This window comes from Podarcis pityusensis (assembly GCF_964106645.2).
Source record: "Podarcis pityusensis genome assembly, chromosome: 1".
Lineage (NCBI taxonomy): Eukaryota > Metazoa > Chordata > Lepidosauria > Squamata > Lacertidae > Podarcis > Podarcis pityusensis.
This window is the reverse complement of record NC_138028.1, coordinates 45,454,294-45,472,447: the sequence shown is the minus strand read 5'-3', so window position 1 is coordinate 45,472,447 and position 18,154 is coordinate 45,454,294. Positions and strand designations below refer to the sequence as shown.

At 45.6% G+C, this 18,154-nt stretch overlaps 1 protein-coding gene across 2 annotated transcripts in view; it reads left to right on the top strand.

Annotated features, from left to right (window-relative positions):
* Positions 1–6,087, top strand: part of UBR1 (ubiquitin protein ligase E3 component n-recognin 1) — a 64,107-nt gene extending 58,020 nt beyond the window's left edge. For both annotated transcript variants that reach the window (XM_081000151.1, XM_081000150.1), the window contains exons 45-47: positions 789–959; positions 2,036–2,137; positions 2,580–6,087. In XM_081000151.1, the coding sequence (XP_080856277.1) occupies positions 789–959; positions 2,036–2,137; positions 2,580–2,721 (415 nt within the window). In that variant the 3' untranslated portion in view covers positions 2,722–6,087. The remainder of the gene's footprint in view (positions 1–788; positions 960–2,035; positions 2,138–2,579) is intronic.
* Positions 6,088–18,154: the final 12,067 nt, after the last annotated feature.

The window sequence follows — 18,154 nt, the reverse complement described above, 5'->3', positions numbered from 1 at the left end:
CAGGTTCCCCCCTTGCAGTTTAAGTTTATAAAAGCTAAAGTGGTCTTTAAATTTTGTATATATGGAGAAATTTGTCTGAAATTGTGTATAAAACCAATGGTTTGGAAGCACTGATTCCTTTTAGCTGTATATTATACAATTTTCATTTTAGGATAAGGAGATATTATTACCACTGGAGTAGTAACAGGTCATACTGACTAATAAAATGGTTAAACTTGTGCAATATTGTTATTTTATCATGTTCAGAATTTGCAAAGTGCATTGGAAATCTCGCTTGCCCATCACAACATTTCTGAAGTGAATTATTTATTTTATTTAAAATAATTTATAAGCCCCTTAATATATTTAAAATCTCTAGGTGGTGTACAGTGTAAAAACAATAAACAATATGATTACAACTTCCATTCCCATTGGGCTCAGACATTAGAACGATATACGGTTTTGCATTCCATCTGAACCTAAGCCACGCCTCCTCAGTCTTGCATTCAAAACCCTGGAAGTAACTTTGAAGCATAAAATTCTATTTTAATTTGAATGGCATGCTAGTTTCAGAATTATTCTAGCTATTTTTTCTGTACATCAGCTGGTGTACATCTGGAGGCATCCCATTAGAAAAAAGGATATTTTATCATCAAGTTTCTAAAGAAGGCCTGATAAAATGAAAGTTAGCAATGAAACAGGTTTTTGTTCACAAGCCGTCTTGGCAAATAATGTCCTTCTCACGTTTTTGTTTTCTAATCTCCCTCTTGGTTCCAAATGTCATTCTCCAGTTAACTTTACCTTTCCAGATGCCCTCGATCCTCTGATGATGAAACCAAGCACCCCGTGTTGTGCTTGTTCTGTGGGGCTATGCTATGCTCTGAAAATACCTGCTGTCAGGAGCTGGTGAATGGGGAGGAGCTGGGAGCCTGCACTTCACATGCTGTCCACTGTGGTGCAGGAGTGTGCATTTTTCTCAAGTAGGTAACAGAGTAGAGTGTAAAGCCCGTTGAAATTAATCGGAAGGATGGGGTGTTAATGTGCCAAATGCCACGCTGATTTTTCTTTTAGACTATTACAAGAACATTACAGTCGTACCTTGGTTGTCGAACTTAATCTGTTCGGGGAACCGTTCAAAAACCAAGGCACGGCTTCTGATGGGCTGCAGGAGCTTCCTGCACTCAATCAGAAGTTGTGGAAGCTGTGTCGTTGGCTTCCAAAGAACGTTCAAAAACCGAAACACTTATGTCCAGGTTTTCGGCATTCGGGAGCCAAAACGTACAAGTACCAAGGCATTCGACAACCAAGGTAGATTGTATTTAGATAGGAAGAGATGAACATTGGTTTTAGCTTGTTTATTTCCCATAATACAATTTAAAATACCAGAGCTTGTGATACTTGGGAATTTCTTTATCTTTAGGATCAGATCATCTTAACCTAAATCATAAAATGGGACTGACTACAGAGGTCTCGTGTTTCTTTTTAATTCCTTACACTATAGCCCAGAGCTGCTCATTAAGGGCAGAAATGTTTTTTGTGCTATAATTATCCATACAGTACCCTGATCTGGTCATAGTAACTCAGCATTCTACCGTTCACACATTTGAATTCAGGGAATTGAGTAGTTTGTTCATTTTCTCACCTTCCCGGAAAGTCTGCATACAAAAGGATATTGGAAATTGTTGTTATCTGTCTCATGATACAGTAGAGGATACAGTGGGGGAGTGCGCCTTTGGGGGTGAAGTCAAGCGTTTGGAAGGTTGCAGTGCCTGTTGTGTCTGTAGAGACTGATGCAGGAGAGACATGTTTTGTTGCAGTTGGGGCAAATGAAAGTGTCTGTGCTGCTGCAGATGCACCATGGCGTTTCTTCTCTCTGCGTTCATACCAGCGGTCATTCCTCCTCTGGTCACTGCCAAGGATACTGCTATGTTGGAAATATTAGGCTTTAAATAGGCAACACTATTTACTGTGTTTACTTATTCTTCAAAGTGAATGGTGTACTGAGACCACTGCCATCTTGGGGACTTTCTCTTTAACATAACTGTTTCTTTTTTAGAATCAGGGACTGCAAAGTTATCTTAATAGGAGGGAAAACCAGAGGCTCTTTCTATCCTGCACCATATCTAGATGAATATGGAGAAACAGACCCAAATCTGGCGTAAGTAGATGCTTTGCTCTGTTGCCTAGGAAATTTCACTTTGCTGCTTTTTATGTTATCTTATTATGCTTTTTCACTACAATTATCTGATGCCAACAATCTGGCAAATAGCCTTCTCTTGGTATTTTAAAGTAACTGTTTGGATGCCTTCTGACTGTTCTTATCCTTTTCAACATAAACGTGCATTTACAATGCCAGTAACTTGTTGTTTGACTGCTTAACAACAGAGGCTTTTGTTGCTAGCAAAAGTTCTTTGGTGAGACTGGTGGCTAGCCATAAATGCATTTCTTTGCGAGTTAACTGTGATTATTCCCTGTTAGTAGCTCGCATGTTGTACATACACCAACCTAAATACGTCAGAATAAAGCAAAGTTAAAAGTACTTGCCACTTACAGTTTTCTCAAACCCTAATGTGTATATTCTTCTTGTTTCTCTTCCAAAGGCGAGGCAATCCTCTGCATTTGTGTCATGAAAGGTACAGGAAACTCCACTTGCTCTGGCAGCAACACTGCATCATAGAAGAGATTGCCCGAAGCCAGGAAACTAATCAGATCTTCTTTGGATTCAACTGGCACCTGCTCTGAGTGTCAGACTCTTCTAGCTTACTATGACCGAGTCTCTTTAAAATTTACACATGAAATAATAAGATGCTTATTTTAAGGAGAAATCCCTAGCCCACTAAACTAAACAGTTTTTGGTGGGTGAACTTTGCTTAGAGAAATATGCATGCACACAACCTCTCAGTGTGATTATTGATTGATCAGAACCAGAAATTGCTGGGTTCTGTAGAAGTGGGTTGGTCAGTGGATGTCTTTGGGGAATTACTTTTCCGCCGGAGTCTGCTTCTCATAGGACTAATTTAGGTGCTTCAATTTTCCGCCTGTCATCTTTCGATGAAAGGATCAGATAATATTTCCCTTCATGTATATCAGCAGCATTTCAGAACAGAACTGCTATTACTTAAACGGCTCCAGTGCATCTGAATATGAGAACAATGTACTTAAACCTATTTAATCCTTCCTCCCACAACTCTGCATCTGGCTTCTTCCTCCAGTTTAGCAACACTCAGAGTAGCCACACCCTGTGACTGGCTGGTCTGTGACTTATTCTTAGGGGAAGTAGTGTTACCAGGCATCTAGTAATCCATAGGAACAGTGTGATGATGGAGCACAGAGGGAATTTTAGAAGTTACTGAAAATGCTTTGAGGCTTGTGAGCACCCATTCACTCACTAAGTCACCACAAAAGCTTCCAGTTAGCTTTAATGCAACAGAAAGTCAATGTTTTGCTTTTGGCATAGCCAGATGAGCACCTTGTAACTGTAGTTGTTGTGCTCTCCAGCATTGCAGCCCAGGAGTTTCGCTACCTGCTTCTATGGGTAGCCAGATGTTCCCCATAGCAATCTTTCTTACTGTGGACCATCATAGGCCCCAGACTGCAGCAAAAGAAGCCATTTAAATGAGCACCTGCTCTCAAGCAGCTACTAACACCACCTTAGAGGTTAATAGGAACAATAAAACAAAAATGGAAATTAGTTCAGTGTGTGTACAAAGGGCTTTTCATTCAATTTTATGTTTTTGGTTTTGTGGGAGACTTCAGTGACTGCATGTTGTCTGGTTTCATCATGCTGATTCCACAAACAAGTTGTTTTCAATAGCTCTTGAGGCTGCCCCATTTATAGAAGTTGATATTGAAATGTTGTAGTCACATCTTCCTTGTATATTGATTATAGCCATAACTATGTCAGAGGGACATAGTAATGAGAGAGGAAAAACTTTCCCAATAAGCCTTTTGTAACTATCCCCTTCAAGGAAACATCCCCTTTTTTGTCTTAAAAGTTAAATTATCCTGATGGTGCATTTTATTTGTGTACTCTAGCCTTCCTACTTTCTTTTTGGAGTCTTTTGTGTATATTTAAGATTTTAAGAGTGAGGATAAGAAAATGTGTGGGTTTGTGTGCGAGAAAATAAATGTTCTGAGTATTTGGGAAAACCCCCGTCTCCATTTGGCAAAGAAATATGACATGACAGACAGAAATCCAAAGATAGGATTTCACATTTCATATTGTATAAATCCTAATTAGTGCACTGATGAGTTACTACTGTTCATAGGATAGTTTATAGGGTGGAGCCAAGTGGAGCCAAGGCAGCCACACTTACCTGATATCCTGGCAGTGGAGTCTCTGCTGCCTCCCCAGGAGTGGGAGGGGCAAGGCAACATGGAGGTCAGCGCTGTGCGAATGCACTGGCAGAGCCACTATGGCATTTACACAGCACTGGTTTTCCTGTTGCCTTGCCCTTCCCAATTTCCCTCCTGGTCAGCAGCAGAGACTTCACTGCCAAGTGGTAAATTAAGCACCACTGCTCCACCCCACTGTCTGCTTCTGAACTACAGTGAGTTATACTTTTTAATTATGTTTTGGTACCTAGATAATTTCTTCAAAATCTTTGTTTGCTTATCCACTTAAGTTTCCTTGTGCATTTCAAATAGCGTTTAGAATATTGCCATGAAGATTTTGTTTTCTTGGATAGTTTTCTGGGTATGAAAAAATCTGCACATAAACATCATTTTGGAAAATTCCAAACAGAGGTTTACGCTGGTTATAGAGGGGGGAAACAGTCGTTGCAAAAACATGTGTGCTGAGATTACTGCAAAATGTTCCAGAAGCACTGCATGGTAAGAAGAGATTAGATAGTGTTCATGGTGTCTTGGTCATGTTCACTCTACTGTGATATGTTTTGATTATATATCCATTTGCTCATACTATTATACTTTGGATTTAAAAGGGGAACTGTGCTTGGACTTGCCTTGCCACTGTAGATTTAGCATGTCCTCAGTGGTAGCTCTGTGTTAGTGCAGGCGGATCTCACCCTGATTTGGACATCCTGCTCTATTTTTCTGGGGTGAGTGGTTCTCACACATGGAAGAATCACTTCTCTTCTCCCAATCAAAAATAGTGATGTAGGAAGATCCCTCATTCAGCATGGTAACTGCAAAGAGGCTTGTAAACAGATGCCTAATGAGGAGAATGTGAGAGCTAACTTCACTGCGAAGTTCTCAAACAATGGATTGGTTCTTGAAAACAATGAGCATGATTCAGGCACCACCTGAGTTCCATTAGTTCAGTTAGAAAGTTAGGTGCATTCTTGATTTTGAAATAGGAAATCACACTTCAAAATGCTTAACATTGGCTGGATTGTACTCAGCAAGATTAATTTTTAATTCAGTTGCATGTGAACACTGCTTTTTGCTGAATTCAACAGTGTACAACCACAGCAGCTAGAGGTGAACATCCCTAGTCCCTTAAAGGAAGCTAAACATTCACCCATAAGCAGAGGGGAGAGGAACGTAGGAAATCCAAAATGTGTGACTCCTTTTCTTGCTGATCAGCCAGTAACTGGGATTCTCGCTTTCTTGAATGGGTGGGTCCTGTGCAGTCAAGCCCTGCTGTCTGATCAGTTTGAGGAATAATGCAGGCAGTTGATGTTTGTGTGCAGTTTCCTACCCAGCTAAGGATACACGTATAGGAATATAGCTGAACAGTGTTTACTCCAGTGATCGGGTTTTTTGTTCCGTTTACTCTGATTTTTTTTAATAACCTGACTTGAGAAAAATCAGAGGCAAAATGAACAAACTAACTTCTGTTCTTATGTGTTTTTACTTTTCTAGCAAATAAGCTCATGCACAGATGAGAGTGAATGGTCATTTTTAGTTTCATTAATTACTATGCAGTTTATCTCACTGTGAGGATTATTTGTATTTAGTGAACACACAGTGCTAATGCCACTGACAGGAATCATAAGGAAGATGAATGGAATTTTATTTACATACATGCATATATTGTTATCCTTTAATTGCAAAAATGTAAATTTGAGCCTTGTATAATGTTCTTGTCCTTTTAAAATATCTTGTATCTGTATATTTAAAAAGGAAATAAAGTAACTTCTCATACCTTGTGGACTTCCATTTCAAAATGTTACGTTTCTAGACAACTGTAATGGATAATATTCGGTAAGGAAAATGAAGAGACAAGAGCTAAGAAATTATCAGCCAATATTTTAATGCCACCTTTTGCCACAATACTGAAGTGTATCTCTCTACTGAACCAGGTAGAGAGATATGGCCAACATTTAAACCAGAAATTACACCTATGTGTCTTCCTTTAAAAACAAACAAACAAACACACCCTAATCTGTCATATAAACAACTATGTCAGTAATAACTGTGACTGGTACATACTGGTTGCCTGTTATAACAAGAGTTATAAGCACAAACTCAGTGTTTCCCAAATGGCTAATATGTGAACTCCCCCCCCCAAAAAAATAATAATATTGATGTAACATTTTCATTGCTTAGTGCCACAAGAAATTATGAAACTCTGTATGTGAAACTGCCATAACATAAAACATAACATAACATAACAAAAACTACAGAGAGGCATTAGCTAATCACAGGTCACAATATTTTAAGAGGAGGCAGCGGTTCACATTTCAGCTATATATCATCAAGGCGGGGTATACAGTGGTACCTCGGGTTAAGAACTTAATTCGTTCTGGAGGTCTGTTCTTAACCTGAAACTGTTCTTAACCTGAGGTACCACTTTAGCTAATGGGGCCTCCTGCTGCTGCCGCACCGCTGGAACACAATTTCTGTTCTCATCCTGAAGCAAAGTTCTTAACCCGAGGTACTATTTCTGGGTTAGTGGAGTCTGTAACCTGAAGCGTCTGTAACCCGAGGTACCACTGTACTAGTGTAAGTATATGTGATGTATATACCTGTCAAATGAGGGGATCTTGCGTTGGTTCTTATGTAGGTGCCTTAAGACCAGTGTCTTAAACTGTCTGAATGCAGTGGATCTATTTCCATGTATGGCAAGGTGTTTTTTAAAAAAACACGTTGCTCTCCTATTTCTGATTGGCTTACACATTGATGATAAATAGGAGCAGAAGTCTACAACAAATCGTATTTATTTCTGTATCTGAGCAGATGCTGCAGCTTAGAGACTTGCCTTGCTAATGCCATCTGTGTCTCCTCTAATGAGAATTTGAATAAAGACCGTGGTGCTATTTGAGCTAGTTTTCCTTGGTTGGAACACAAATATTTCTAAACTCTGGAAAATGTTGGAAGTATCATTGTACTGGTGCACTAGGAAAGGTTGGCTTGCTCATTTTACATTTAAAAAAAGAAAACGAGAGATTACTTAACAGTTAAAGCTTAATTAATCCGCGTTAAGTGATCCTGGCTATATACTCTTACTTAAGTGATATACCTTGCTGGGTCAACCTTATTTGTGAGAATTCCAGCAAGCTCTAGGGTAATAGACCAACAGAAAACTGGCTATGGGCTGCGCTCGTGTCTACCCTGGGGCTAGATGCTTGCTTACATCCATGGTTTCCAACCTGTCATAATAATCTTGGTGGTACATGAGCACTTAGGAGATACTAAACAAAAGTGTATGAGAAAGAAGAAAGAGAAATCACCCTTAGAGGTGTCATCCTACAAGCAATGCTGAGACTATTCTGGGTTAGAATCTTTTCTGCCAAAGATTCTAAGGAAAATGCCTGCCATATCTCTCCAAGTTACTAGTCCCCTCAATTTTAAACAAGTGTTGCTGCTTGAGTGTCCACTTTTTCTAAACACAAAACCTTTTTGAAAGCCTTGCCACATCTCTGCCTGTCTAGTTTCATTTCTGGGTGACTAATGCTTACTTCACATTTATAACAAGAACTGGCTGGTTGTCCTCCTTTTAAGAGCTTGAGAACATGTGAGGCTTGCATGACTTTCTATGGATGACTTGAATGGAAATGCAGAGAAATATTGACTTAAGCTGGCTGGGGATGATTTGTGTTGTAGTCTAACATTTGGGGGTCCCAGGATGGAAGAGACCATTTTCAATCGGTGTTTCGTCCCGCTTTTGGCACAGAAAGTGCTTTGGTTGCCCTGTATGATTACCTCTGTTGGGAGAGAGACCGGGGAAATGTATCCCTGTTCATTCTCCTCAACCTCTCAGCAGCTTTTGTTTCCATCGGCTATGGTCTCCTTCTGGAGCAGCTGTCAGAGTTAGGGGTGGGTGGTACCGCTTTGCCTTGGTTCCAGTCATACTTGGATGGACATTTCCAGAGGGTATTGCTTGGAGAGTGTTCTTCAGCCCAGTGGAGCCTTCAATGTGGGGTTCCTCAGGGTTTGATTTTATCCCCTATGTTGTTTTAACATCGACATGAAACCGCTGAGTGGAGTTATCCAGAGGTTTGGAATATGTTGTCAGCAATATGTTGATGACACCCAGCTCTTCTTGAACTTTACCTCTGCAGGAGAGGCAGTGGACCGCCTCCCCCTCTGTGAACCAACCCAGACCCTCTGAGGCCCTTCTTCATGTTCCCACTCCGTGAGAGGTCCAGAGGGCAGCAACATGAGAACGGACCTTTTCTGCAGTGGCTCCCTGCTTGTGGAATGCTCACCCCAAGGAGGTTTATCTGGTGTCTTTATTACAGATCTTTAGGTGCCTGGTGAAAACGTTTTTCTATAACAGAGTTGTGTGATTAAACTTTGTGTGACCTTTTAAATGTGTTGTGGGAGGGGAGTTGGTGCTTTGTTTTTGCTTTATGTATTTTAAGTTATCATTTTTATGTTGTGAACTGCCCTATGATCTTCAGATGAAGGCAGTATACAAATTAGATAGATGGGTAGATGATAGATAGATAGATAGATAGATAGATGATAAAGAGAATGGTCCTAAAGAAGGATGCTGGCCCACAAAATCTCTGTCTAGGTAACTTAACCAACCCATCCATCCACCCACCAGAGAAAGAATAGGAAGAGGACTTGGCTGTTTCCAAATGAATGATGCAGTCAAAGCTACAAAAAGGGTCTCTGTAAGTCTGCAACTGGGCTCATGAAAGAAAATCTGACATTCATGCTGATGAATTTGAAGGGTTGGTGCCAACCTAGCAGTTCAAAAGCATGCCAGTGCAAGTAGATAAATAGGTACCACTGTGGTGCATAGCATGGGGGCTGTGGCCCCAGGCACAATTTTGAAAGGGCGCAAACAGGCACCCCCACAGCAGGCTCCTTCATCAGAGCCTGGCACCATGCCAGAAGGAGCTGCGCTTAATCACTTGATTTGTGTAATCATGTATGTAGCATTAAGCACAATTAAGTTACCATAAAAAGATTGGTTCACCATCAACTGAAATGGTGATTTCTGAGGTCAGTTATCTGAGGTGACTACAAGTAATCCAAATATGTCCAGAGAAACTGCTCTTGCCCCCAACTCTCCTCCCTAGAGCTTGTGATTTGCAAAAGGGGTTGAGCCGCAGCTGCCATTCTTCAACAAATTACAGGTAGGTCACATGTCTAATAAGGAATAACTTTCTCCTTACTGCACAATCTGCTACTGAGAAAATTGGGAGAAAATCAGACTAAATGATCATAATGGCCCCCTTGTGCAGGAGGAATCAGGGTGGAATTTCTCCTGGTATCCTTGTAGAAGAAGGAATGGACACAAACACATGTACACTTTCATGTAATTTAAATGGATTGATTTTATTTGGACATTTTCACCCTTTGCAAGTGCAAACCAAACATTATATTTACAAAAACTATACTAATATAGTTTTTGATAATATAGAGATCATAATCGCTTTCTTTTTCAGTCTGTAACTTCTGGGATTTTTTGAAAAAGAGCAGAGTGAAATATTAATGCATTCGCATATTTTCAAAATTTAAATTATGAGCTACTGGTACCTAGCAGCATAACCATGTTTTCCCCAGGGGTACTCGATGGTACGCAGTACCGGCACCTCTTTTTGTTGTTAAAAAGTGTGGCACTTACTGTAACAACTTCATGGTGAGTACCGGCATCTATTTTTCTAGAAAAAAAGCATTGAATCTTTTATTCACTTAGTTACTGTCAGGGAACTGCCATCGGAAGGAAGGGAGGTGGAAGGGCTCACACAGGTTGGGAGAGACTCAGCAGCTGAAGAGGGAACCAGTAGGGGGAGAAGAGCTGAGCTGAGGGAAAGTGAGCAGGAGGGATGGCTCCGAGACACTTCCAGCGAAAACAGTGGGGAGGTTTCAGGACCTCCTGTAGGGACTCCCACTCCTCGCCGGAAACTGTCACGCAGAGAGTCCAGAAGACGTGTTTCCGTTAAGGAGCTTTTATGTTGGAAGCGATTCCGAAAGCAACCACTGTCGGAATCTGCAAGCGACTGACAGAGCCATGTTTAAGGGGCTCCGTTACAGACAGAGGTTTGCAAACTTGACCAAACTCTGAGGGACTTGGATTTTACGCACAAGCAGCTCATCGTCCCATCACAGCATTCCGACAGTCTCTGTGAGCAGTTTGTGCAGGAGAAGGCATCATGAGCAACCCAGCCGGAGCCGGAGAAGCAGGAGCTGGAGCGGGTCCAAGCCTGGAGGAAAGGTATCGGGCGTTGGAGGTCCAGCTAGCGCTGCAGACGGCGAGGCTCGAGGAGAGGAGGGCTCAAGATGCAGAGAAGGGGAAAACCACCCCGCTCGCCAGAAAGTTGCCAGGATTGGTGCAGAAGTTTGGGGGGGAGGCCAAGGACTATCATGCCTTTAGGACAGAGATGCAATATGCCCTTAATCTGCAGTTTGATGACTTTCCCGACGAGGAATCGCGGGTGGCTTTTGTGATTGGGCATCTCGAAAAGGGGGCGAAAGACTGGGTGAGGCCCCTGATGGCAACAAACAATGACATCCTGAAGGATACGAGGAAGTTTTTTCGTGCAATGGATTTGATGTTTTCCAGCGATATTGAGCAGGGAGTGGTACGCAGACAGTTAATGGCGTGCAAACAGGGGAGCCGATCTGTGCGTGAGTACTGGACTGAGTTTACCATGTTGATCCATAAATTGGGGTGGGATCTATCGGCGGAACCCATTCAAATGCTCTTTGAAGAAGGGCTTGCTTCGGCGGTAAAGGATGAACTTTCCCGGGCGCCCAGGGCGGAGTCTATGGACCAGCTGACCAAATCAGCGCTGACCATAGGAGCGCGCCAAGAGGCGAGAGCCTTGGAGAGGCGGGAAGGGAAGGGGGAACGTTGGAGGGAGCTTCGCATTCCAGAGATTCCAGAGCCACCGTTCCCGCCGGGAGAGCCGATGGAAATTGGAACAGCGCGCGCGCAGTTTCAAAGCCCAGTGAAGAGCGGAAGAAGGAGGGAAAGGGCGCCAAGAAATGTTATCTCTGCCAACAGCCAGGTCATTTTGCCAGAGTCTGCCCCCAAAGAAAGGAATGGCAAGGAATGGCGGGAGCTGTTGGGGAGAGGGAGGAAATGTGGAATTGATTTATTGGTTTGACGTGACCCCCGCTAATTGATTTGCGATCCTCAATTAGCTCTTTATGGCCACCCGGCACGCCTCCACTCTGAGCTCTCAGTCACGCCTCAGCAGAGTTGAACACAGCGGTGAAAACTGTCACGTAGCTTCACTTAGCTTCCAGACAAACACACACAGAGTCCAGGCTTGTCTATTTCAGTCCTTTATTCCGACATTCCCCAGAAAACTCCTGGGCTCACCGCAGCCATGACAAACTGCGACCTTCACTCTCAAAGAACCAGAGAGGAACAGAAACGAAACTCCTCCCAGCTTCTAAAGCTGACGTCAGAATGCTGAGGCATCATGGGAACAACTTAACCTGTTAAGTTCCAAACCCCATACCCCCTCTTGCCGAACCATTCTGACAAGACCTTTTTGAGTTCAACACCTTCCCCTTTGCCTTATGCCACTTCCCGGCATCTTTCCCAGGCACCTGTTGAACCCCTTCAACACTCCCAGAATCACACTGTGCGACACTTTTCCACGCACTTGTGACCTGATACCCTACTGACCCATTTGGGCCAGCAGTTGTGTCTTCTCCGTCAGATCCTTCCCCCTCTGACTTGACACCCTGTTTGTGAGCTTTCTCCATTACGCTAACCGGAGATGAAGCCTCACACCTGGACACTCCTTTCACAACCTTTGGAGATGCCCAGACCTGCCCTGAACCCTGATCTTGGACCTGGTCCCCATCACCGGGTTCAGCCTCTGGCTCCCTTTCCTCCCCAGAATCAGACAGACATTCTGAGAGAAAATCAGGACCATCCCTGAGCCTTGAACACCCATCCTGTTCCCAGAACTCAGCCTGCTTACTGACCAGCAGCTTGGTTTGATCACCCTCTGGGTATGCAAACTTCCACCCATTGGTTGCAGGATCATATCCACAGAAGATCATTTCCTGAACCTTTGGACCACCTGCCTTCCGCTGAGCTGTTGGTACCGGCACAAAAGCCTTGGACCCAAACACGCGGAAGAAATGCACCTGTGGCTTTTTCCGGTGCAACAGAAAAAACGGTGTTTCCCCTATAACGTGGTTATAGGACCTGTTAAAAACAAAGTTGGCAGCTTTCCAAGCTTCACTCCAAAAGCTCTGAGGCAGCCCAGAGTCACCCAGCAAAACTCTGACAGCTTCAGCCAGTGTTTCACTCCTGTGCTCTGCCACGCCTCTCCCTTGAGGAGACTTTGCACCCGTCACGTGGTGACGTATTCCCTTTTCCTTGAAAAACTCCTCCAGAGCAGACCCAGTAAACTGTGACCCTCGGTCGCTCTTGAACCCTTGCACCCTGGTGGAAAACCTTCGTTCCACCTCCGCAACCCAATCCTGGATCAGTTGCGCCGCCTCCCCCTGTGATTTGAGAGAGAAACACCAGCCAACCTGGCTGTGGTCATCTGTCAGCGATAGCACATACTTGGCCCCACCCAGACTCTCACACCTCATGGGTCCTGACAGATCTGTGTGAACAAGCTCAAAGGGCTCTTTGGCTACCCTCCCAAACCCGGGAAAACCATGTACCTGTGCACCCTTGCATGCCCTGCACCCTAGGGACCTCCCACATTTCCGGAGTTTGTACCCTTTTGTGCACCTGTGCAGCTTTTGCACATGACTGGGAACCTTAGCACACTGCGCCTGTGCTTTTCCAGCATTCCCACCACCCTCCAGAGGTGACTCCAGAACAAAGAGATTGTTCTGCCCCCTTTTCACGTTGGCCACTTGTTTCCCCCCTCTGAAAATGGAACAGGTGTCATTTTCAAAGCAAATTTTGTATCCCTGCTTCATTAGAGCTGATACAGATAATAGACAACAATTCAGTCCCGGCACAACATAGACCTCTAGCTCCTCCTGTAAAGGAGAAAAAAACATGTTAGCCACACCAGAAACAGATTTTCGTGTTCCGTCAGCGAACATAACAGTTGTTCCAGTTGAAACAGCCCTGCAGTTCCGCATTTTGCCAGCAGGCTTGCTTAGGTGATGACCAATAGCAGTATTCAAAACCCAGCGTGTCACCGTGTCCTGGCTGGAGTTGTTCTTCACAGTTGCCATAGAAGCAGTGATAAGAAAACAACCCTCCCCAGCGTCTGAACCACGTCTTTCCCTTGCGTTCCCACGCTGGCCTCCTCTCCGAGACTGGTTCCCATGAGAACTCAGCTGGTTGACCTTGGGACCTCCTTCCTGCCCAGCTGTCTCCGCTCTCCATGGGCACACGTAGCAAGCGTCGCGTCAAATTGCACACATAGCAACGACGAACTCCAGTGGAAAAACACTGCCCTGGGCTCCTCCCAGCTGGCTTGGCCCTCCTTCTTCCGGAAAAGCACTCCTTGCCAGCTCCGCCTCCTCTGGCCTGGCTCCCACTGCGGCTTTCTGGGAACCTGCTTTGTTGACATTCCACTCCAGCACGCACAGTGGACAAGCCTTTACACTTGCCTTTGGAATCCTTCGCCCCCCCGATCTGCTCACTAGCACTCCTTGAGGCTAAAACATCAGGAACAGGGGCACCAGCCATCTCTAGGCTTTTCTCAATACTTTCTCCAGGGCTCTGGCCTCCTGCTGAAGCTTCACAGCAAACGCAGCAGCACATTCCCAGACAGCCCTTGCTCAACTTCTTAGAGTGAGCCTTTGAAACGCAATGTCCTCCAAGACCTGGCTGCCTGCCATTGTCTTCCGTTCTCCCAAGGGGCCCAAGCTTACTTACAATCAGTTTCAGCTTCTCCGGCTCTCCCTTCTCCGTGGAGAAACGATTTTCCAGCTGCTCTCTTAGCTCTGCAGCTACTCCTTTGCCTCCTAGCAACAGGCAAAAATCTCACCACCTCCTGCCGCAACTTCAAACGCATTCCGGCACTTCCGTTGCTCTGAACCGCAACTTCAAAGCGTTCCTGTGACAGTTTTACGATCGGTGATTAAGGGTCCATAACCTGTGGAATTGATTTATTGGTTTGACGTGACCCCCGCTAATTGATTTGCGATCCTCAATTAGCTCTTTATGGCCGCCCGGCACGCCTCCGCTCTGAGCTCTCAGTCACGCCTCAGCAGAGTTGAACACAGCGGTGAAAACTGTCACGTAGCTTCACTTAGCTTCCAGACAAACACACACAGAGTCCAGGCTTGTCTATTTCAGTCCTTTATTCCGACATTCCCCAGAAAACTCCTGGGCTCACCGCAGCCATGACAAACTGCGACCTTCACTCTCAAAGAACCAGAGAGGAACAGAAACGAAACTCCTCCCAGCTTCTAAAGCTGACGTCAGAATGCTGAGGCATCATGGGAACAACTTAACCTGTTAAGTTCCAAACCCCATAGGAAAAGGTACCGGAGCAAGTAAAAGCCAACGCCTGGCTGCCACCGTCGGGGCACAGCAGCCAGGCCAAAGAGCAGTGAAAGTGCCCACGCCGGAACCTCCTAAACCCGCCCTAGTGATAGAGGTGTTACTAGAGCTGCCTAACGGACACCCACTAAAGATAAAGGCGCTATTGGACTCAGGCAGCTCCTGCAATTTCATGAGTAAGGAGTTTGCTGCTGAGCACCAGATACAGACTATCCCTTTAAGTAACCCTTTGCAGGTGACCACGATCGATGGAAGGGAGCTGCTGGGAGGAGAAGTCAGCCAGCAGACCGTCCCAATGATAATGAGGGTAGCAAGACACACTGAGCTAATAGCGTTTAATGTGGCTACCTTGGGAGGAGCTCCCATTATTTTGGGGATGAGCTGGCTAGCGTTACATGATCCGCTAGTGGGCTGGCATCAGAGAGTGGTCTCCTTTGGGTCAGCACATTGTCTAGAACACTGCAAAGAGCGGGAGGCTCAAGGAGGGGCCAGAGCCACTCTAGCAGGGACGGAAGTAACGGAGAAGGGGAAGGTTCCCCAACAATACGCTGACCTGAGCAACGTCTTCAGCGAGAGGGAGGCAGACAAACTACCCCCACATAGGCCCTTTGACTGTCAAATCAATTTACTCCCTGGGGCACAGCTCCCTGTAGGCAAGCTGTACGCCATGTCAGACAGAGAGATGCAGGAGCTAAGGGAGTTCATTGACAAGAACCTGAAGAGAGGGTTCATCAGAGAGTCCAGGGCGGTGGGGGGCAGCCCAGTGTTTTTTGTGGACAAAAAAAACACGGACAAACCCAGGCTTGTAGTGGACTTCAGGGCCTTAAATGCAGTGTCAGAACCAGTGACTTTCCCGATGCCCAGAATTGATGACATTTTGACAAGGGTCAGGAAGGGAAAGATTTTTACTAAACTGGACCTGAGGGGGGCGTACAACCTGATACGAATAAGGAAGGGGGATGAATGGAAAACCACCATGTTCACCCCTTTGGGGGCATTTGAATATTTAGTTATGCCCTTCGGCCTACAAGCAGGCTCCGCGTGCTTTCAATCGTTTATGAACCACGTCCTGGGGCCTTTGCTTTACAAGAATTGTGTGGCCTTCTTAGATGACGTGTTAGTATATTCAGAGACTGAGGAGCAGCATGTAAAAGACGTCAGGGAAGTGTTGGGCAGACTGCAAGCCAATCAGCTGTGGGTGAAGCTAGAGAAGTGTCAGTTTCATGCCAAGGAGGTGGAATTCCTGGGGTACCGCTTGTCGGACAAGGGATTGGCCATGGATCCTGGCAAGGTCCAAGCGGTACTGGAATGGAAAACACCGAAAACAAGGAAGGATGTGCAAAGATTCCTTGGATTTGGAAACTTCTATCGGAAGTTCATCAGAAATTTTGCCCACTTGACGGCGCCCATTACGGACTGTCTCAGCAGTAAGAGGAAATTCGTTTGGACGGCGGAGGCGGAGCGAGCTTTTGAGGAGCTGAAAAGGGCGTTCGCTTCGGAAGAACAGCTCCTGCATGTGGATTTACAAAAACCGATGCGAGTGGAAACGGACGCATCAGACCGGGCTGTGGGGGCGGTGCTTCTGCAGCCTGGCAAGGAGGAGTCGGAGTGGAGACCGTGTGCCTTTTTTTCGCGAAAGCTGAACAAATCTGAGAGGAACTACACGGTGTATGACCGAGAACTACTAGCCATTCATGAAGCGTTCAGGAGATGGAGGCATTTATTAATTGGGGCACAACATAAGGTGCAAGTGTGCACGGACCACAAGAACTTAGAGTATTGGAGAACGGCACGAGTGCTCAACCAACGGCAAGTGAGATGGGCCCAGGAGTTCTCCAAATTCCACTTTGAAATTTGTTATGTGCCAGGTCCAGAAAATGTTAGGGCGGACGCTCTCTCATGCAAACCTGAATATTTGGAAGGGGAGGGGGCACCCGAAGAGAGACATGTCATCCCAGAGGACCGCTGGGTGTGTGGGGCGGCATTGGTGGGGCAAAGAGAACTGGTAGAGGAAACAGAGAATGATGAATACGCCCAGAATAAGCTCAGAGGTCTTAGGGGTGAGGGAGAGGAACCAGGGGGTTTCGAGGAAAGAAATGGAGCTTTGTATTACAAAGGGGCACTGTATATCCCTGAAGGAGACTTAAGGGGGAGGGTACTCAAGCAGTTGCACGACAGCCTCACGGCGGGGCATTTTGGACAACACAAAACCATGTGGTTGGTCACCAGGGAATTTTGGTGGCCTAAGGTGAGGGAAGATGTACGGGAGTATGTAAGAGGGTGCGAGCAATGCCAGCGAGCCAAAGGGGAGAGGCGGGCGCCGGCGGGGCTATTAGAACCCTTACCAACCCCAGAACGACCTTGGGAGGCAGTGTCGATAGATTTTATGACTGATCTGCCGAAGTCCAAGGGGAAAACAGCCATCATGGTGGTGGTAGACCTACTAACAAAGATGTGCCACTTTGTAGCCTGCTCGCATGCAGTCACGGCGGAAGAGACAGCGAAGTTATTTGTAGAACACATTTTTAGGTTGCACGGGGTGCCATTGAGGGTGGTCTCAGACCGAGGAAAACAATTTACTTCCAGGTTCTGGAGGAAGCTCATGAGCTTACTGCAGGTGGAGGTCAACTTTTCGACTGCCCGGCACCCTGAAACCAACGGGCAGGCGGAAAGAGCAAACGGTGTCCTCCAGCAATACCTGAGGTGTTATGTCAATGACAGAGAGAATGACTGGGTAGAGAGGTTGGCGCTGGCGGAATTTGCCTACAACAATGCCGAGAATGTGTCCACAGGGATGAGCCCCTTCTTGGCTAATTATGGGTGTCATCCCAGGGCTTTCCCAGGGGGAGAAGGGGAGAGATGGAGCGTCCCGGCAGCCGAGCATTTTGTAGAAGAAATGGAAGCAATCCATCGTCAGCTCCAACTCAACTTAGAAAGGGCGAAGGAAGAATACAAGAGGCAGGCAGACAAGAACCGAAGGGAAGGTGAAACCATAAGGGTGGGAGATAGGGTGTGGCTGTCAACCCAAGGGTTGCCGTTCAAAGGAGGTTGTAAGAAATTAAGACCCAGGAGATTGGGTCCCTTTGAGGTCATTCAACAGGTCAACCCAGTGGCTTTCAGGCTCCGGTTACCCAACCACATGAAACTGCACCCAGTATTTCACAGGTCGTTACTGTCACCGTATGAGGGGGGACGAGAAGGGATGGCCACTCGGGGACCGGTCATAGAAGAAAGGGAATGCAGCAGCCATGTGGCAGAAATCCTCGACGCCAGGTGGAAGGGGGATCAGGTGGAGTATTTGGTAGCGTGGGAAGGAGAACCGGAGTCAGAAAACACTTGGGTAATGGCAGAAGATATCAATGA